The sequence below is a fragment of the Fusarium coffeatum genome (assembly GCF_003316985.1).
Source record: "Fusarium coffeatum strain FIESC_28 chromosome Unknown BRIP53273_contig_40, whole genome shotgun sequence".
In the NCBI taxonomy this organism is placed as follows: Eukaryota; Fungi; Ascomycota; class Sordariomycetes; order Hypocreales; family Nectriaceae; genus Fusarium; species Fusarium coffeatum.
This window is the reverse complement of record NW_022157837.1, coordinates 170,052-190,251: the sequence shown is the minus strand read 5'-3', so window position 1 is coordinate 190,251 and position 20,200 is coordinate 170,052. Positions and strand designations below refer to the sequence as shown.

Sequence of the window (20,200 nt, the reverse complement as noted above, 5' to 3'; positions counted from 1 at the left end):
TCAGCCAGTTGCAATAAGTCAACGCATTCATGCCTGAAACGTTACCAAAGGCTACACAATTTACTAGAAGCACTAGAACAAAGAATTTGTTTCTCTCATCTGCCTATCTCCTCACCGGCACAGCTGCATCCAACGGGCCGTCCCGCCTTGTCAGTGTCACGCACCTTCCACCACTGTTCATTCTTCAACACCTAGGTTTGTTGCCTTGCGAAGGCAGGTAACAGCCTTTGTTCCTGCCACACAGACACTAAACTCGCCGCATAAATCTTCTTCGAACAAACCTTGACCTGTGTAGTTATATTCTCCACCACCTCGCCTCCATCCTTCCTTCCTTCCTTCCTTCGATCTCCCTACATCCGCACTCTGACAACAGATCACGATGTTTCCTCAACTCCCCTGCCAGCCAGCGCAGAGCGCTAACAACACTCAAAACAAAACAGTCCGTAACCCCTTCATCATCGCACCTGGCGATGCAACTGACCAGGCTCCCGAACAGCCTCAGCCTCAGCCTCGCGCATTCGTTGAGGTCAGCCTGAACCCAACCCTCATCATCAATTTCGAGCGTCTTCGTGCTGGGCTCGAGAATCTCTACGGCCGCAACAACTTTTCTGTCTTCGGTGACGTCGTCGGACTCACCATTCGCATCTACTCCTTCGCTGCTGATTCCGCGGTTAAGCGCCTCCAGGCGGAAGGATACCTGCGTTCTGAGACTGCGGATACACTGTGTCGCAATGTCAAGCGAGACATTCAGTCCCTGGGCTGGGTTCAGATGAAGCCTGGTGATCGAGGGTAAGTTATTTCCCATGTGATCTTCTTTTCTTTTGGTAGGATCCCCGACTGTCAGCCATGCTGTTTCACACTTGCGCTTTGGAGTCATAACGACTCAAATGTGTAGGTTTTCAACAAACCTAAACTGCCATCATCCCGAGCGCATCTTTCCATTTAGGTAGCCTCTTTCGCATCGCGACATACACATTGCCGAACAGCTGCTAACTGTACAAAGTCACGCTGTACTTCGGCTGGGTGGAAAGGAGTATGGGTTGACGTACAAGAAATCGTAACAATAGTCATCACAAGTAAACAGAACTCCTTGCACCCCATATTGTCTAAAATAAATCGTGATGTAAAGTGAAGTAAAGTTTGTGAGAGCCATGCTTAGTTGAAAGTGTGTAAATCGCTGCACAATCCACGAAGGACGTTAAATCTGACCAATCACGCTTCTCAATCGTGTCGCTCATGGTACATGTGCTGTGTTTGTAAAACGTTTCTCACCCACTGGTCCTATAGTTTAGTGGTAATGACGTCGGATTTTGATACTTGATCGGAAGCCTTCCGAAGACCCCGGTTCGAACCCGGGTAGGACCTCACTTTTTGACCCTCGTACATCCGGGTCGTTATTAGGTTATAGGTTTTCTATACAGCGCATCAAGATATCTACTGGTCCTATAGTCTAGTGGTTAGGACGTTGGATTTTGATGACCCATCAAAACGATTTCCGAAGTCCCCGGTTCGAACCCGGGTAGGACCTTATTTTTGCCGGCGAGGTCCTGGATGATGATTCATCGCCCATCGTTGTTCGACGGGAATAGCCTTTTGCCGGAATAAGTTTAACTTGACAATCAGGAAGAGAGCACGGTTGGTGACTACCCTGTACTGTTCTGTCTGACCTTGGGCCGTCCCTTTGGTTGTGTGATTAAGCTTCAGCATCAATTACTCTGGTAGTACCTGTGGTGTAAGAGACAAGTCGATCATTTTTTATCTTTCGGTTGCACTATCGCTACATGTAACCTACTGTCCATGTAAGAAGCTCTGCACAGTCAAATAGCGTTTAGACATGAACAGCGTGGAGCCCAATCATGCTTCAATAAATATTCGCGTAAAATTATGTATTATAAATATGCATCAACCATATATCCAAATTAGATACCACTCGAATCCATAGACATCCGTCGCGCAATCTTAGAAAGGCACTGGCACATTGCGTTCAAGATAGCCGAGCCATTTGGGAAGGCGACGCTTTGAAGGAGCATCTTCGCTGAGCTGCAGGTCCTCAATTGCACTGGCCCACTTGACGAGCTCTGCCTCAGCCCAGGCAGTCTGCATAATTCCCAGACCAAAAGGCATGCCAGACTCCTTGGAGTAGCCTCCGGGGATTGTGATGACAGGATAACCAGCTTGGGCGGCGATTTGGGGAGCCTGGGCGACTTGAGGAGGGATGAGAAGGCCGGACAGCTTCTTGCCCTTGTAGGAAAGAGCGTCATTGATGCCCTTGCGGGTGGAAGTTTGACAGAAGTTGAGAGCTTGCCAGTAAGTTTCGTCTCGTTCGCCATTCGTTTCCAGCGATGCGAGGAAGCCGTCTTGTCCTGAAGCAAAGGCGGGGTGGCCCTTGCCATCCTCGTAGGGATAACCACCCTCTGTGCCATCATACTTCTTGTTGAAGCTAACGAGCGTTAGAAATGCTGACTAGTCATTGATGGGAGTCCACTTACTCGACGATATCCTGAAGATTGCGGACATTGGTGTTCTCCACCTCGCTCAGGTACGTCTCAATGTTGCGGTAAAAGTCAACCTTGATGTAGGTATACTCAGACTCATTGGGGAAACCTCGAGTGGTACCATAATCCCAGTTCCATCCATCAGGACTCACCAGAGTCTCGTAGTTGGTGATCTCGGTGCCATTGATGATTGTCGCTCCTGCAGACTTAATCAGGTCAATAAGCTCGAGAAGCTGAGACTGCATATCCTCATCGGCATGAACCCAGAAACTCTCCCAAGGAAGGCCGAATGTGGCGCCCTTGAGAGCATTCTTCTTCGAGAGGAATTGCGCATAGCCACCTTTGGGGGTCTTGTTCTTCTGGGCAGAGGTGTAGTTATCGCGCTTGTCAATGCCATAAATGGCGTCGAGAACAAGCGTAGCATCCTTGACTGTACGCGCAAAAGTTCCGACAGAGTCTTGATGCTCGCTCTCAGGAATGACACCGGCTCGGGACGTCAAACCAACAGTGGGCTTAATTCCCACGAGGGCATTGCGATTAGCGGGATTGATCACTGCGCCAAGGTGTGTTAGTGGAATGCTACAGCACGGTATCCGGCTTAAGGTTGAACTCACCACTGCCGTCCGTCTCTGTACCAAGCGAAAATGCTATAGCGTTGGCTCCAACACCGACAGCGCTGCCTGTAGAACTACCGCCAGGGTTGACGGTGAAATTGTAGGCGCTGCGGACCTGACCACCGCGGGCAGAGTAACCCTCGGAGTAGTCATTGCTGCGCATGTCGGCCCATTCGCTTAGAGCAGCCTTGCCAAAGAGCACGGCGCCTGCATCGCGAAGCTTCTGAACGGTATGGGCATCGCGAGGGACAATGTTCCCAAGGAGAGCCCAGCTGCCTGCCGTGGTCTCGAGACTGTCTTTGGTTGCGAAGTTGTCTTTGACGGTGAATGGAATGCCGTGCAGGGGACCTCGAACCTTGCCCTTCGCTCGTTCGGCGTCGCGCTCAGCAGCAATTGCAAAAGCATCAGGGTTAATCTGCATAACTGAGCTGTACAAGATCAGCTTTCTGTCGCAAAGTATATTCCACGTAGATCACGGCGTCATTCTCAGAAAGGTATCCATGTCGCGAACTCACTTGATGTACTCCTCGGTCTGGTATGTGCGGATCAGGTAGCAGGTGAGGAGCTGAACAGAGGTAAGCTTCCCAGACTTCATGGCGTTCTGCATCTCGGTGAAGGTCGCTTCTTCCAGCTTGAACCCATTGCACTTTGCCATGGGGAAAAGATCCGACGATCCGACATTCTTTTCGAGAGGAAGCAGGTTGGCATTATACGAGAAGAGAGGTTCGTCCTTGTTATTCGGTTTGGCGCTCGCGCCTTGATTGGCGATCAGGCCAGCGGCCAGAGACAAACTGAGAAGCTTCATAATGGCGATGGGAGCGAAAAAAGTGAAGCTGAGAGAGATGAAGGAAGAACGGAGGGCATGAAGCTGTTATTATGTTTGTTAGGTACCTACCTACCTTAGACCTGCAGGAACTCCCTGGTCTAATTGAGCTACGGAGTACCTGGAAGGAAGCTACAGGGGTTTCTCTAGAGGCGCACCTTCCTCGGGATTGCGAGAACGGCGTCCGTTCTTCAGCGAGTGGATCAAGCGGGCCGAAAGACGTTTAGCTAAGAAAAATGTCATGACATCGAATGTCAACTGGGCAATTTTGCCAGAAGCCAAACATGGGTCGAAGAAATTCCAGCTAGCAGATCACTGTCAGAAGCTGAAGCTTTGGAAGATTTGACGGACTGGGGCGGGCCTGCTCCCCGTAAACTTAGTGGATTTAGGGATTTGCGGTAGGCCTAAACTTGATTGAGGGAAAGTCGCGCAGTCAGATCAACCATGGATGTGCTGAAGAGAATTCCTCAAGTAAAATTCTTGAAGACGTTGGCTTGGGTATGAATGGCAGATAACCGTCTTTCGATAGCAATTTCTCGTGGCTGGTGACGTGCATCTCGTGCGACCATGCATGCCAGGCACTGTGACACCATCGTCCGTCTCAATTTACAGATGCCACAGGCAAAGGGTGTTACTCCAGGCACTTGGTATAATTGACGTGAGACTGTGTTGGATGACATCGTCCAACAGCAAATGAGAACAATTCTTTCTGAATCATTTAAATCTCAAATAAATGTGACAATACGCTGTGCAGATCAAGCCTTCATTTCCATGATCTTCCCGCATCGCTCCCACTTTGCCCATGCTGCATATCCTCCTTCAACCTAAAATCCACCTGCACCAAAATTCCATCCGCACTATTCTCACTCCTATTATCCGCCGTCACATCATTCATCCGATAAACCTTCGCCCCCTCAGCAGAAGTATCACGACTGTTCAGCACATCATGTTCAGGTCTAAAATTCAGCGATCGCAGCGCCGTGCCTCCCTTGGAACTCTGCTGTAGTTTCGACGCCTTGCCGGTGTCTTCGCCATTGGTGATGTCTCGCTGTAGGATGAACTTGTCGAAGAGGGGCTTGAAGCCTGGTACTGATAGGGCGATGAGGGTGCCGCCGATTTCGCTGACTTCAATTACTAGCATGGGATTGTCTGTGGAATGTTAGATCCATTGGATTGGGAGTGGTGGTTTGGTGACTTACAGGCCCATGACATGTCCATGTTCCATTGTCCTTCGATGACCAACACCAAACGTGCAATTGAGATGGCGATAACACTAACAACATATTAATATCCATTGATAGGGTTGATCAGGAGTACAACTTACGATATACCAGGCAAGAGGATACATGCAAGCTGTATCTTTCTCTTCCTGGGCATCTCCAACACTCTCAGCATAACAATCGGTATGCCAAACAGCAAAAAGTCACACACAAGCGACACCGAAGAATTGACGACGTACACCAATCCCCACTGCAAACATGTAAAATCCTCAAAGTCAGGCTGCCATTCATAAGGCCAAAGTCCAGTAACGGGCATACAATGGAAAATAATAAGTAAAAGTTGAGGAAGATATCCAGCGATGAGAACACCAAAGACGACCAAAATTGCTAGTCGTAAACGATCGTGCACAGCGCATATGCGATGGTAAAAGGCAAGACCGGATATTCGACAAAGTAAAAGTGTGGTCGTGTATATTATGTGAGCGATAAAGTCGAGGACTTCGGTGTCTTCGACGGTTGGCATGTCGAGGACGTATTGGATGTAGGCAAAGTGTCGTCCAGAACCCAGCTGGATGAGTCTAATGCACAGACCTACGAATACCACCAAGCAGATCTAGATTGTTAGCGATGTTTTTCACGATGCTACGCTGCAGTGGAGAGATCTACCCGCGATCGGGCGCCAAGAAGAGAGACTTACCCATGATACGAACGTCAATGCATCGTCGATTCCAAAGCGGTGCATAAGAAATGCTCGTGAAGCAAGACGACCGAGAACAATAATACTCGTGAGGACCGTAACAAAGAGAATTCCCGCTATAGCCGATGCATCTCTCGTTTCGTTGAGATAATCAGCTGTGATTTCTTTAGGGACTCTGCCGTCGGCAATGGCCTGGGAGACCTTTGGGTCCGACATGGCGAACAAAGTAAGAAAAGGTTATATCAAGACTCCATGGGATATAACTCGTATTGAATTGTCAAAACCAAGAACGAAAAGAGACGAAAATGAATTGGAAGTGGACCATGCCGTCCCTTATATCAAGCTGCTACCCAACATCCCAACTGCAGAGATGTACATATTCCTTCAGGCACACACTACACTCTTGTAACGAAACCAAATCTCCACACTTCAAACCTCGGGAGATAAAAAAGCAACGAGTCCAAAAGCGGAACAGTAAAAAGCCGTTGCCAACCTCTCTACGGATACGTACATGCTACTGCTGAAGAGAGAGAGAGTTTTTACAGTAAATTACCTTCCCTCCATCTTCCAGTAGCGTATGTGTCTATGTCGAAATCGGTGTTAGCCTGCGGCAGCGGGAAGGTCTGGATCAAGGAACCCGTCCTAGAATGACACAGATGGCGCTGAATTAACTTTGTCTAGAGGGTAGAGTTTTTCGTGACTACCGGAAGTGATAAGTAAAGGAACATCTCGTATTCAACGCTTCTGTGTTGAGATGGAACAGAGAGACCGAGATCAATCGCCATTCTGACAACATCAAACTTTGATCGGTGGTGCCTGAGCCGTAGCGATGGGACGTTACAGGGGATGAACCCCTGTAAGCACATCAAACAACTGAACCTCGCTTAACTTGACAATGCCGCTTCTTCCATCCGTCAGTTCTCGTAATCTTGAGCCTGGTAACTTTGTTGGTTCGCTGGAATGGTTCCTGACATGTTGGCTTACGCCAAGGAATATTCTCCGTCCCTTCTGGATTAGCATTATGACCTGTTTTCTACGAAATCTTAGGGCGAAGCATTCCTCGCTGGCTGTTGGTGGAATTGTCTTGTTTAGGTCTCCCGCTTTTAGTCGACGGCAGCTTAGCGTTGGAGATCATCTCTTGCTTGGACTGGACTGTGATTCTTGGCTTCGATCACTATTCGAAAAACTTGCTATCACTTGCAACTCTTGTGAAGAAATGCTTGTTGGTTCTGACAACTTGAGAACTTGTACTCATTGCTCAAACCTTCGACCCGAGTTCCGCCGCTCAAAGGATCATCATCCTGGGTATATGCAGCTGCATGTCCTGAACCACTAGCTTGGGTCTAGTCTTCAGCCGCTTCCTGACAGCTTCTCATCTTGGTCAAGTCCATTTCAACTGCATGGATCAATGTGGATGGACGGAACTGTCGGAACCACAGCAGACAACATTCATGTGATTTTGAGGCACCTTCTCAAAAGAGGTTTGACGTGACTAACTATATTCCCATTGACGCCTAGAATAGATACTTTTTGAATTCTCTAGTGTCTGGGCTAGTATTTATACTGGCCTGTGCTTGCCACTATGGATTCATCCAGGCCAGCCTTGGAAGGCGATCTCGGTCATAGGCAGTTGATTGGCAACCGATTGGTCGTTCTGGACTTCGGTCAAAAACTCTTGTTTTCAAGCTAGAAACGTTACTTGAATTATGGCTCTCGAAATAATAACATGCCAACCGTTGGAAAGCGTGACGCGTTTTCAGAATCTTACATGCAAAGGTTATTAGGCCTTGATGTTTGTCACTCTCGTCATTAGGTTGGTACGGCGCAAAGCACAGGATACCCTTGAAGCCAATCTCCGACAGATGCATTAGTACTCAGTTCTGTGTTCCAGGTTTACGTCAGCGAAATTTGATAATAGGATGTGAGTAGTAGACTTTTTTGTTTTATTTCTTTACTGTTGTTGTAGGTATGTTATGAAACTTGTTTGGAGCTATTCTACCTTTCGTAAGGTTCTTTCCTGTGAAGTCCATATCTATTGTTCTCCTCCTAGATCTTCTGTATCTTTCTTCAACCGAGAGACCTCTATCTTACTGTTATCTGATGAACAAGGCAGACCATAAATCTGCTTGTCTCTACCAGTCATCTTAGCCCAAGGCTCAATCTCGTGATCCAACATCATCTCAGATGATTCGATGGCCTCTGCCATACGAGCTGTTTGCGTAAATGCGTACCATGCATTACCGAGAGTCGAATACTCTGAATGGAGTGCAAAGAGAAATATGATGGTCCAAAACATTATGAGGTGGCACCCAATAAGAACAAAAACAATTATGAATCCAGTCCATTTCGTTAGAATAAGGGTGTCTGCCAAATTCAAAGTCTTGGCAGGGAATTCTAGGTCGTTCTTGTCCAAGTGATCATAGTACGTCATTTGATACAGGCGAGTTACCAAATCCTGTACTGCTGCAGCGGGATCGTCCCCAATGGTAGAATGGAAAGGAGAAGTATGTGCAGGATGGGCAGCCCAAGATAGATCGTCAACACTGTTAGGTGCCATACTCCAGGCACTACTAGATCCCAAAGGAAGCTCGTTGAATATGGTGAGGAAATGAGCGTCAGTATTTGACTCGAGTGGCTGTTTTTGATGCTTTGGGAAACTGTGACGAGTAGTGAAGTTCAAAGGGGGGTCAAATTCAAGATCCAGAACATCGCCCTCAGACGATTGATCTGGCTGTACCTTGTTCTTTTCAGGGTCAGCAATGGCTTCAAGCGGAATTGGCTTCCCGGACACCGCAACTCTGTAAAGCTGCGGCGAGTATTGGTTGAAAAGACAGACTGTAGCATTCACCACCATGTTTCCCTCGCCGTCGTAGGCTGCAGCCCAGACATTATCAGGCTTTATGTCGAACTTCAATCTTTGCAGACGCTCGGGCGTGCTGATGGTTGACTTTGACTTCGTATCTGAGGCTATATGATCGGTTGACTTGAGCATAAGCACTGGCCGAAAGTTGTAACGCTCTCCAGTCTGTCTGTTCTTCTTCAAACCATTCAAGGTCTTTGGAGAGAGACCTCCAGGCTCTTGGTCTAAACACAAAGATGTGGGCCACTCATCCCAGTCTGTATTATTTGTCTTGTAGTGCAGTTGACACCTTTTGTCTTTACCCCAACGCAACTCAGCCATTGTTGCAGGTTCCGTTGAATTTGAGTGACTCCTGATATTTCCCATCGTCTTCTTCCCAAATTCGATGCCAGCATTTTCGAATGATGGAGAAAAGCAGGTAGTTCGTGCATTGATGACCAGAGCCGGCCCTGCATAGGACTGCAAGGACGTTCTAGAGGCTGTATCGAATAATGGCAACATCGCGCGATAGGTATCTCCAGTATCCCCAGACCAAAGCCTCTGAACTGGAAACTCGTCGTCATCTTTCGACCCGTTCCTTCTATCCTCAGCGAATCGCCATTTTGCTGCTGGTTCCAACCTCCAGTATGATGCGGCATTGTAAATGTCATCGTATTCGGCAGGTTTACTGGATGTTCTTGCGCGGGGTTTTGTGATGCTTGGGGCGAAAATGTGCGTTATTGTGAAGTCAGATAGAAGTATAGTAGAGATAAAAGGTTAGAATATAGTGATAGTGACGCCCACAACAATGATGAACGAATATACTTTTCCTGACCGACCCGTGGTAGTTTGTCTTAGCACTACCGGGAGGGCGTTAAAGAAGCCCGACTTCGATGCTCTCTCCAAGGACAAAGCCGGAATATCGTTGAGGTGTGCACCAGATATTTCCAATATAGTTGCCGATAGTGCTGCGGTAACAAGTCCACATTGTATACCCATTGACGTGCGTATGGCAGCAGCACAGATTTTAACGACTCGGGCGGTCCAGTCATTGGAGACTATGGTCCTCCAGAACTCCGGCTCCTGACGATCTCGGGCTGACTTGGTCCCTCTCCATAGGTACAACAGTAGCATACAGGATGATAGGATGACGATATTTCCCAAGGTAACTGTGAGGAAACCTGTCAAGGCGAACTGTTGCCAAAGATCGAAACGTTGTCGTGGGAGACATGGTGGCGTATGACCATATTCTGTGCAAGCCGATACAAGACAGCTTGATTCGTCCTTTTCGTCTTCTTCGAATAGGCTGTGAGTATAATTCGATTCTCTTTGTTTAAGATTCGACTTCGATCTGGTTGTGACGTTCCTCTCACTTTGGTCAACGCTTAGCACAGTTAGTATTAAGACCAGACAGAGTAAGCCGATCTGGTGGGAGGTAATACGTACAAGGTGACCTCCGAGCCCTGCGCGGCCTGGTACTGTGCCGTGTCTCATAATTGCGAGCATTCATAACTGCAGTTGAAGATGTCAGAGTAGGGAATAGGGACGGCCTGCGAATTTTAAGCTTGAATATTGGTGTCTGATGACATGAATAGCACAAGGTAACGAGCTGAAATTTGGCATACTGTACCAATTGCAGAATTCCAATTTCATAGCCACTCTGATCAAGCTGTAAAATGAGCTATTCTGGGGCTTGCTTTGGGTGCCTGGCTCGCCGGTCTTGGACGGAGCTGCAGTAAGCCAAGCCACCACCTCAATAGTCCTACCTACACGTTGGCGGTGGTTCTTACTGAAAGTGGATAAGCATGACTGGCTGTGACAGCGCTATATCACTATTCAATAGAAATGGTAGCTGAGAATTTGCATCTCGCTGGGTGCCGTGGGTAGTACAGACGGCCAATGTCAAGTCTAGAATTTCGGCCAGCAGGTAAGGCACTTTGCTTTCCCCAGGCACCCTTTTTCTAATTCTCGAACAGGTAAGGCCCTTTTTCCTCGAATTTTACAGATGACTCCTGTTGGGATTTTAACAGTATTTTCCAATGTCATCAATCAAGCTACTTCTTTGAGAAATTAACAGGAGATATAGGCGACCCATTCTTGAATAACGCCTTGATATTCTCAAAAGCCTCTTTCTCTCCCCTCTGAAAAGCCAGATCCGTCAAGCCAGCGACATGAGGCTGTATGACTACCTTTTCACTCGTCTTGAAATAATCATTCAAGCCAGGCTCCTGCAAAAAGACATCTAGTCCGGCCCGCGTGATCTTCCCACTTTCCAAAGCATCGATAAGAGCAGTTTCATCGACGATGGCTCCGCGTGCGGTGTTGACAAGAAAAGCACCATCCTTCATCATCTTGAACTCTTCAGTAGAAATCAGGTTCTCAGTTTCTCTCGTGAGAGGACAGTTGATCGAGACTACATCTGACTGGGCCAGTAGCTCGTGCAAGGTCGGGCAGTATGTAGCTTTATACTTTGCTTCATCTTCAGCACTTAATTGTCGACGGTTGAAGTATTTGATCTTCATGTTGAAGGCAATAGCTCTCTTCGCGAGACACTTCCCAATAGCGCCCATTCCGACGATGCCCAGTGTCATACCCCAAGGATCTCTACTCGGTACGACAGGCCCTCTCCAGTTGCCCTCTCGTAGAGAGCGTTCGCCACGATAGGTATCTCGGATGACAGCTAGAGTTAGAAAGAAAGCCATATCCGCGGTGGCTTCAGCAACGGCATCAACGCTGTTGCAAAGCCAGATTCCTTGCTCAGTACACCAGTTGACGGCCAGATCATCGTAGCCGGCTGCTGCTGAGGCGATGATTTTGCAGTGTGGGGTGAGAAGTTTGAAGATCTTATCGAACGGACGATAGGGAGGTCGGCCCATACGAATGATGAAGGCGTCTATAGGGCCGTGTTGTTCGAGCATGAGTGGTAGCTTCTCAAGAGCTTCTTGGTGGTTTCGAACGTCAAGGAACTGCCAAGCACGAGTTAGCATTGCAACTGAAAAATATTTTCGTATGTGATAGAGAAGCCTTTTTTAACTAACATCATAATCAAAGTCTTTTTGGAAGTCTTGGATGTATTCAGTGTCGATAAACTCGGGCCTTCCCAAAGACACTACACGAGGTTTCTTCCCAACGTTGATATCCGAAGACATGTTGACAGGCACTTCTCTAATATCTTTTACCCTAGTGGCTCTGATAATACTCTACGATATCAGACAGTTCCGAGTTCCAAACTGGCAAACTGGGGATACTAGGTGAAAGCGGGATTTATTGGTCAATCAAGTGGAGAAGTTTGATATATCATCCGGCACTTATTTTAGATGCCGATCCGAGTGCCAGTCTAAGCATGGTGGTTCTCTGAGTGTTAATGCATAGAAAGATTTTAGAGATCTTCTGGGTTCCTCAAGGATTAGTATATGCATCAGTCTATTAAGTACAATGTCGTTATAACTTCAACAACTACTCTAGCCAGCTACGTTCATAAGATATGCCAGTGTTTATTCTTTGCATCATTCTATATAACAATCTATATAGCGATCTATATATGCGGAATAAAGTTTGTCCACTCAACAGTCTGATACGCACTCAACGGAAGAGATCTCAACCCAATAAAATCCTCCACAAAGATATAAACCCGAAACACACAATAAAAGACACACAAAACAGACGTAACAATGATAAACCCAACCTGAACGCCCATATACGGATCCTTCTCGTGTGATATGTTATGCGATCTGCTCAAAAATGCGAAAACACCTCCCTTCTTCCGCCGCGGCACAAGACTATCCTGATCAAGATCCATACTCCTTGTCGCCCTACTCTTTCGATTTTTGAGCCATTCTTGTACCTTGAAGTAGAAATCCCGAATTGGATGTGATCTGTCCGCATTTTCCCTTTCAACAAAACTCGGTTCTAAGCCTTGATAGAGACGATCCTGCGGCACGAAGATCCACATGGCGAATTCCATCCAAGCCGCGCCAACAAAGCCATATACTAGCATATAGATACTAGCCGCGCGCCAAAAGTCTCTTTCTACTGCGCTCGGGAAAGGGATATTCCATGCTGTAAGGAAGACGGCGCTGAAGACGAGGATGAAGGCGACACCGACTAGTTCGAGATCGAAGTCCATGCGAAGGAATATGTCGCCGGGGTTTCTATCCCAGGGTACCTTTTCGACGCGGCGGGAGAAGGGCGAGAAGAGGAGTTTGCGGGAGAGTTCGTTGTAGTATTGCCATGCGAGGTTCAAGGCTGTTTCGTCTCTGCTTATGAAGTCTAGGGGTGTTTGATAGTATGGTTGCTCTGGTTGACGTCCCGCCTAGTTTTTTTTTTTAGTAGATTGCAAGATGGTGGTCAGGTTGATACTCACACTTCTAATGATATCCTCCATCCTGACATGACTTTTAAGGGGAATAGTTGTGCCTACGTCGGATGGTTTATCCTTCCAACACCACGCTGTTCCAAAAAGAATAACCACGAACGAAACTGCAGTGAGCTCCATGGTGGTTACATGAAGTCCCTGGATCAGTCGTGCTATAAAGGTGATAATGAACCATGTTGCTTGCCATATAGTAACTAGTCTGAGGATTTAGTTAGTTAACAGAAAAATGCGGTTCGATCTTAAATACTGACCTTGCGAATCCATCAGATTTATTTCTGTCCCGGAGTTCTTTCTCAGTAATATTCGGACACTCAATGTAGCGTTCCTTAACTAAATAGAATAATTGTTCTGCGTTGAGCGGTACCGGACGTTCGAGATCGTCGGCTTCAAGGACAAATCCGCCCATATCAGCAAAGAAGCCATGCGTAATACTCCATTTCGTATGTCCTTTCGAATGGAATTTCTACAGAACGTTAGCCATCAAATCATTCTCAACACCCACGATCAAAATCTTAGTACTTACAGCAACTGATCTTCTTGCGGAAGACTTCTGTCCAATAGCCAACACTATAATAAACTCGGGCCCAAGCAATCCCATACAAGCAAGCCCAAGCCTATCCCTAATAGACGCCCAAAGACCATCTCCGGGTGCAGGAATATTAGGATAGACAGAAGTCCAACAGCAGAGGAATGTTGTAACTAGACATGTGAATATTATATCGTATGTGCCTCGTCCATCTGGCGATGGTGTCCAGCCCACGAATTCGGTCTCGTTGGATGTCATGGGAGCAGAGGTTGGAGAGTGGAATGGGAATTGGTAGAACCAACAGCTTGTGCTGGGATACTTATTCCTTCTGCATGGTTACGACCAACATGCCCACCTCACATTGCTGCGCGGGCGCCAAGAGAGGCCTGCCTACAACTATGTAGGGGAATGTCTCAAATTTTACGGCACAGTGGTGGCTATGTATGGTCCTGGCAGTCCATTCTCTAGCCATCAAGGCTTTCAATTGCAATATCCTTCTATCTTCGCTTCTTTATATTGACGTCCAAGTCTCAAGTCGTAACCTATCTATAATGGTCAACTAAGTACCATCGGGTAGACTTTAAGATCCTACGAAGTGCCGGCGCCATCAAGTTAAAGATGTGAGCGACAACGCGGGCGTTTAAGAGCTGAGCGGTACCAAACCACCCATAACTGGCTGTGCTCCAGGCACCATAACCAGGGTCTACAGGTCTGGCGGCCTCTGATTGATCTTCTTCGCTTGAGATTGTCGAAAAATGATCTGATATGCAGGGGTCCGGGCGCGTGGATGCAGCCAAGAGCGGGCCGTGGTAGTCTTCCCTTCCGTTTCAAATCCGTCATCACAAGTGCCAATTGATCTTTGGTTCAATAGTTTCGGTCATCGATTGTCGGCGGTGCCATGATGCCGTAGGCTCTTAGATAGACGCGGCAATTGTAGTTGCAAGTCATTTGTGTTGTGGGATGGCGATCAACCCCCACGGTGAAAGCCCTGTCAGAGTAAATAATCCTCTGCTTTATTCTGAAGTACTCTATGACTAGGGAAAATACACCGGGTCTGTTCTCGCCACGATCTAATAACAAACGTACTCGTAGTTAAATGCATACTGTCTAAGCCTTACCAGCGTGACTTCGTACCATGCATCACCCTACCCCGATATGCCTATGCGACCACTATAACACCTCTACTTGTTCTGATAAGGATCCTTGAAGAAAATAACCTGCACAGTAATATCGTCCCTCACATTGCGGCTCATGGGCGCATACGTCGTCATCGCTCCAAGGAACAAGCCCCGTCTCGACCCTCCAAATGCGTTCTTCACCAAGCACACAGCCGCGTTGTCAAGATCCTCAATGACCTGATGGTCCGGGGTAGCCTGCCATCCATCTTCCAGCTTGCCCTCGAATTTTGTCTCCTTGAAGGCCTCAGGCTTGCCGCTCTTCTTGGCAGTTAACCAGCGCGAAACGCATGTCACGGCGTCTTCGTTGCTGATCATGTCCCAGAGTCCGTCGGAGCCCATAATAACAAAGTCTTCTGTCTGGATCTTTCTGGTTGTAACTTCTGGACGGGCTATCAAGTATGGAGGGGTGGTGTAATTGGGTCGGGGTGGAGTGCCGTAGTAATCGTCCTGGACTTTGCGAATGACCTTCTCGGGCCACTTCAGTCTGTGGTCACCAAACGCTCTTGTAACAGCAAGACCGAACAAGCGTCCCGAGTTGAGATTGAGCATGCTGTTGAGTTGTCCGGGATGTTCCTTGTCCAGTCTCTCCACTTCAAGCTGATTGAAGCCAGTCTGGTCGATGCTCAGAATATCTGTCTCGTACTTATTCGCCTTAGCAGACCACGCACCACGAACAGCTCGTGAGTCGCCTGCGACGGCAGTGCGGAGTGTCGAAGTGGTAGGCTCGTACATGGTTAGAAGCGCACATGATCCGGCGATGGCGGGTGCAACAGCAGAAATGACAGAGGCAGACCCTTGGTCTTGTCCGGATTCGACAGCTTTGAGGGCGGTGTCAAAGATACGGTCATCAAGACGGACGAAAGCTTTCTGGATCGCATCGTCTACCATCTCGCTGGAACTGGTAGGCGTCAGGCTTGACAGAGCGCCCGATACGTACGGGACCAGAGCGTTCCTCAACACTTGAGAAGTCGCCCATCCTCTAAGCTAGTATTAGCATCTCACTTCCAGTGCTAGAGGGTCAACTTACGCATGTCCATCATAAACACCAGCGTACAAAGTCTTCGTTCCCCCAACACCCTTCGCAATCTTAAGGTCCCAGTCATCCTCAATGGGATTATTGCTTCCCAGACGCGCAAAGTCTACGCGTCCCTTGGTGCCTCCGTGTCCCTCAAACACAAAGGTATGGGCGTCCTCCCGTAATTTGGCATTGGCATCCTCAAGAATGATCGACTTGACAGGTGAATTGACGGGGATTTGTTCTTCTGTTGGATACTCGCTCAAGCTGGGAACACCATCATTTGGAGCCTGGGTCTTTGTGGTACTCTTGCTGCTGAAGAAGTATGCTCCAGAGCCAACTCCGACAACGGCTGCCGCTGGCCACACGAACTTCGCATTGCCCGATGTTGAAGTCTGCGTAGATGAGAAGCGTACACCGACTGGTACTCGCTTGAGCGCCGAGCCTGGGACTCTCAGAGTCCTTGTTGTTGCGCGGAACATGTTTTGTTGTTGATGCTAATTGCAAGACGTTCCAGCGACGACCGTGAATAAGCCAGCTGGCGTAACTCAGTGAATCGCACCTTTGTAATGGAGTTTTGAAGTTGTTGGTGAACGCGCCCTTCAAAGTGAGTCGTAGGGCGTGGACATGGATTGGAAAATGAAACAAAAAAGCTGCACTAACCCTGGAAGGGAGAGGTCGATTGTCGTATGTTCAAAATCGATGATGCGACGTCGTGAGGACCTATTTAAGCCAATGGTTCTGTAATAGCGGTGTTGAGGTCGTGCTTACCCTGAGGCGGAATAAGACACATCGGTCTTTCCAACTTAAATACCAAGAACAAGTCAAGAATCTCAAAAATGAAGATCGGCATAAACCAATTCAATTGTTTTGTCCCGTTTTAATATCTTCGATTGAAGACTCGAAGTGAAATGAACCATGGATGCACATTGTCTCAGCCCTTGTCCAATTGAGATGTCGCCGCCATTGTCACGATGTTGTACAGGGCCCTTCACCATAAGAAAATAATATCACAAAGAATCACAAAGGTGTTCATTGCCCAAACCCAGATGCCACGATATATACAACGCCAAACCAAAGCATGCAATTATCAACCGTCTAAAGGTTTTCCACTCAGCTATTGGCAATCTCTTCCTCCTCATCTTCCCACTCGCCATCCTCCTCCATCTTCTCATTGACCTTGAACTCAGCATCGCCCGCTAGTCCCTCACTGTCAAACTCGTCGACATCCATATCACTATCGTACTCAAACTCGTCCTCGTCATCGTCGTCGGCACCCTCGCCCTTGTTGCTGTCCTTGGCCTTGGCAGCCTTCTTGCGCTCCACGTTGGCCTTTTGCTCCTTCTTTCGCGACTCCTTCTCTTGTCGGCGCTGCTCCCATCGCTTCTCGAGCTCCTTGATCTCTTCCTTGCTCTTGTGGACGTACTCGTGCCACATGACCTTGCCGGAAGCAAGACCCTCCTCGACCTTGGTCAAACGGAGGCGCATTCGGGGACCGAGCTCGACGAGCTTGACAGCGCGGCGTTCGACGTGCTCCTCTTCGACCTCGGGCTCGGCTTCGTTCTGGGCAGCTGCTTGTCTAGCCTTGGCAGATAGAACCTTTCGGGTTGTGGCGTCCAAGATCTCGACCTCGGCGTCTGTGTCCATCTCACTACCGCTGGTGGCATCTGTCATGTAACCGTCGCCGTTCTCGCCTCCGATCAAGAAGTCCGCGACATCCTCGAGTTTACCCAAGTTGGGCATCTTGCCCTTTCGGTTGGTTTTTGAGGTAACGAATTGCTCGGCAGCGTTCAATCTTCTTAGAGGCTTGGAAACGGTGGTTGACTTTGTTGTGATGGCATAATGTCTAAAGTTGACGATGAAAGTACCATCATCCTCCGGTGATTGCTCACGGTTCAACAACAGGACTCGTCGGATTGACTTGAGAGGTGTGGCTTGAGGGTTGATAGGAGGGAACATGGATTGGAAGACCGTTGTGGCAAGGGATTCGAGGTGTCTGGGAACTTTCGACTTTGCATCCGAGTCTGGGCGGGTAAAGTTGTTCATGACCAGCTGTAAAAGGTTAGCAGGATAAACAAACAACGATTAAAAAGTCTTCTTACCAGAGGGGGAGTGATGAACTCCTTGCCGCCACCCTTGGGGTGCTTCTGAGCTCGCTGCACATCTTTGCATAGCGAGTACTTTTCCACGCGAAAGTTCAGAGTAGGTCCTCGAGGAGTCAAGGCCATTCGCAGGTTGGTGTTTCCGCTCTCCGATCTCGAAAACAGCATCAGATGAGTGACGCCCAAAGGACCGCACATGACAGCGTAATCTTTTAGTCTGTTTCCACGTCTCTCCTTCAATCGACTCGCAGTACCAGGCTCCATGACCTTACGAACGTCGGCCGCAAGCTGGCTAACGCTGGAACCGACTTCGCCAGCGCCAATTCGAATAACCATGCTCTTGGGATCCTTCGCGGAAGCATGACCGGCAGAATCCACTTCGGGATTGCTGGCACCGAGATGGGTTCTCTTCTTTGTTCGTTTGCGCGCCATTGTTGTGATTTTTTGTTGTTTGATGTATCGTCAAAACTTGCTTGAGCTGTCTGTCGCAAATCTCAATGTATGGCAGAAAGAAAAAAAGTTTGGCGGGGACCGCGATAAGACTAGCGCACGTGCGATAAGAGGGTCCCCACTAAAATATTTTGAAGTCTTGGATCAAGATCATCTTTCTGGAAGTTCAAGTTTCGTTTCTACACACCAAATTGCCCATCATGAACAGCGCAAAGAGAAGAAAGGTCGGCCAGGATGCGCCCAGGAAGACTAAGCCCGTCGTCCAAGAGAAGCCCCCTCAACCCGAGCCTGAATCCTCTAGCAATGAAGAATCCGAAGAAGAATCTGCGACTCTAGAGGAGCCTTCCGCCGAGGAGGCAGCTGTTGATGCTCCCAAGAAGACCTTTAAGGATCTGGTATGACTGATTGACTTCTTACCAATTTGAAGACTCTAACGATTCTCAGGGTGTTAACGATGCTCTCTGCGAAGCTTGCGAAAAGCTCAACTACAAGTACCCCACGCCCATTCAAGAGAAGTCGATCCCTGTCGCCCTCGAGGGCCGCGATATCATCGGTCTCGCCGAAACTGGTAGTGGAAAGACCGCCGCATTTGCCCTGCCTGTCCTCCAGGCTCTTCTCGACAAGCCTCAGCCTCTGTTCGGTCTCGTTCTCGCCCCCACCCGTGAATTGGCAACACAGATTGGTCAAGCCTTCGAAGCTCTCGGAGCCCTCATTTCTCTGCGATGCGCTGTAATTGTCGGAGGTCTGGATATGGTTCCTCAAGCTATTGCGCTTGGAAAGAAGCCTCACATTATCGTTGCGACACCCGGTCGTCTTGTGGACCACCTTGAGAAGACCAAGGGCTTTTCGCTGCGAACTCTCCGATACCTGATCATGGACGAGGCTGATCGACTTCTCGACATGGATTTCGGACCCAGCATTGACAAGATTCTCAAGTTTATCCCCCGAGAGCGACGCACATACCTTTTCTCTGCCACAATCAGCTCCAAGATTGAAAGCTTGCAGCGCGCCAGTTTGAGGGATCCTGTCCGAGTGAGCATCAGCTCCAACAAGTACCAGACTGTGTCAACTCTGCTCCAGCACTACTGCTTCATTCCTCATGCTCAGAAGGATGTATACTTCATCTACCTTGTCAACGAGCATGCTGGACAGTCTATGATCGTCTTCACACGAACTGTCTGGGAGACACAGCGCATTTCCATCCTATTAAGAACACTTGGTTTCGGCGCCATTCCCCTTCATGGTCAGCTCTCTCAATCATCCCGTCTAGGAGCCCTCAACAAGTTCCGTGCTGGTACACGAGACATCCTGGTCGCTACCGATGTCGCTGCCCGTGGTCTGGATATCCCTTCAGTCGATGTTGTTCTCAACTACGATGTGCCCCAGGACTCAAAGACATACGTTCACAGAGTCGGACGAACTGCCCGTGCTGGTAAGTCCGGTGTTGCCATCAACATCGTTACCCAATTCGACCTCGAAATCTACCTACGAATTGAGGCCGCTCTCGGCAAGAAGCTCGGAGAGTACCCCACAGAGAAGGAGGAGGTCATGACTTTCCAGCACCGAGTCCAGGAGGCTCAACGCCATGCTAGAATTGAGATGAAGTCCTTCGTCGAGAACAAGGGCAAGAAGAGTGGCGCAGCCCGTGGCAAGAAGGGCGGTAAGAGAGGTAGAGATGACATGGACAGAGAGGAGGGCTAAAGCTGAAGCTAGCTGTACTGGAGTTGCGGCAGTTCGGCGTTGTGGCAAAAGTGTTCATGTTTAATGGTTTCTAAACAATGTTGTTCCAATTGTTCGATGGTTTTTAATATGTTAGATGTTAGCCATCAATAATGAAAGCTCTACAAAAGTTTATAATGAAAGACC

At 48.4% G+C, this 20,200-nt stretch overlaps 8 protein-coding genes across 8 annotated transcripts; 2 read left to right on the top strand and 6 right to left on the bottom strand.

Annotated features, from left to right (window-relative positions):
- Window positions 1-379: 379 nt before the first annotated feature.
- FIESC28_01733 (uncharacterized protein) lies at window positions 380-1,061 on the top strand (the record flags this gene model as incomplete). The annotated part of the gene is made up of 2 exons (XM_031155883.1): window positions 380-789; window positions 1,004-1,061. 2 exons carry the CDS (start codon window positions 380-382, stop codon window positions 1,059-1,061), a joined length of 468 nt encoding a protein of 155 aa, XP_031020086.1.
- An 898-nt stretch (window positions 1,062-1,959) lies between these two features.
- Window positions 1,960-3,914, bottom strand: FIESC28_01732 (uncharacterized protein; the record flags this gene model as incomplete). Its single annotated transcript, XM_031155882.1, has 4 exons — window positions 1,960-2,440; window positions 2,490-3,048; window positions 3,110-3,537; window positions 3,625-3,914. 4 exons carry the CDS (start codon window positions 3,912-3,914, stop codon window positions 1,960-1,962), a joined length of 1,758 nt encoding a protein of 585 aa, XP_031020085.1.
- Window positions 3,915-4,695: 781 nt separating this feature from the next.
- FIESC28_01731 (uncharacterized protein) lies at window positions 4,696-6,065 on the bottom strand (the record flags this gene model as incomplete). Its single annotated transcript, XM_031155881.1, has 4 exons — window positions 4,696-5,081; window positions 5,132-5,205; window positions 5,257-5,765; window positions 5,850-6,065. 4 exons carry the CDS (start codon window positions 6,063-6,065, stop codon window positions 4,696-4,698), a joined length of 1,185 nt encoding a protein of 394 aa, XP_031020084.1.
- A 1,816-nt stretch (window positions 6,066-7,881) lies between these two features.
- FIESC28_01730 (uncharacterized protein) lies at window positions 7,882-9,030 on the bottom strand (the record flags this gene model as incomplete). The annotated part of the gene is made up of 1 exon (XM_031155880.1): window positions 7,882-9,030. One exon carries the CDS (start codon window positions 9,028-9,030, stop codon window positions 7,882-7,884), a length of 1,149 nt encoding a protein of 382 aa, XP_031020083.1.
- Window positions 9,031-10,742: 1,712 nt separating this feature from the next.
- Window positions 10,743-13,847, bottom strand: FIESC28_01729 (uncharacterized protein; the record flags this gene model as incomplete). Its single annotated transcript, XM_031155879.1, has 6 exons — window positions 10,743-11,654; window positions 11,727-11,853; window positions 12,345-13,000; window positions 13,052-13,262; window positions 13,315-13,526; window positions 13,587-13,847. 6 exons carry the CDS (start codon window positions 13,845-13,847, stop codon window positions 10,743-10,745), a joined length of 2,379 nt encoding a protein of 792 aa, XP_031020082.1.
- A 923-nt stretch (window positions 13,848-14,770) lies between these two features.
- On the bottom strand, window positions 14,771-16,264 carry FIESC28_01728 (uncharacterized protein; the record flags this gene model as incomplete). Its single annotated transcript, XM_031155878.1, has 2 exons — window positions 14,771-15,746; window positions 15,795-16,264. The coding sequence occupies 2 exons, from the start codon at window positions 16,262-16,264 to the stop codon at window positions 14,771-14,773; spliced, it is 1,446 nt and encodes a 481-aa protein (XP_031020081.1).
- A 631-nt stretch (window positions 16,265-16,895) lies between these two features.
- FIESC28_01727 (uncharacterized protein) lies at window positions 16,896-18,316 on the bottom strand (the record flags this gene model as incomplete). Its single annotated transcript, XM_031155877.1, has 2 exons — window positions 16,896-17,834; window positions 17,885-18,316. The coding sequence occupies 2 exons, from the start codon at window positions 18,314-18,316 to the stop codon at window positions 16,896-16,898; spliced, it is 1,371 nt and encodes a 456-aa protein (XP_031020080.1).
- Window positions 18,317-18,534: 218 nt separating this feature from the next.
- Window positions 18,535-20,035, top strand: FIESC28_01726 (uncharacterized protein; the record flags this gene model as incomplete). Its single annotated transcript, XM_031155876.1, has 2 exons — window positions 18,535-18,729; window positions 18,779-20,035. 2 exons carry the CDS (start codon window positions 18,535-18,537, stop codon window positions 20,033-20,035), a joined length of 1,452 nt encoding a protein of 483 aa, XP_031020079.1.
- Window positions 20,036-20,200: the final 165 nt, after the last annotated feature.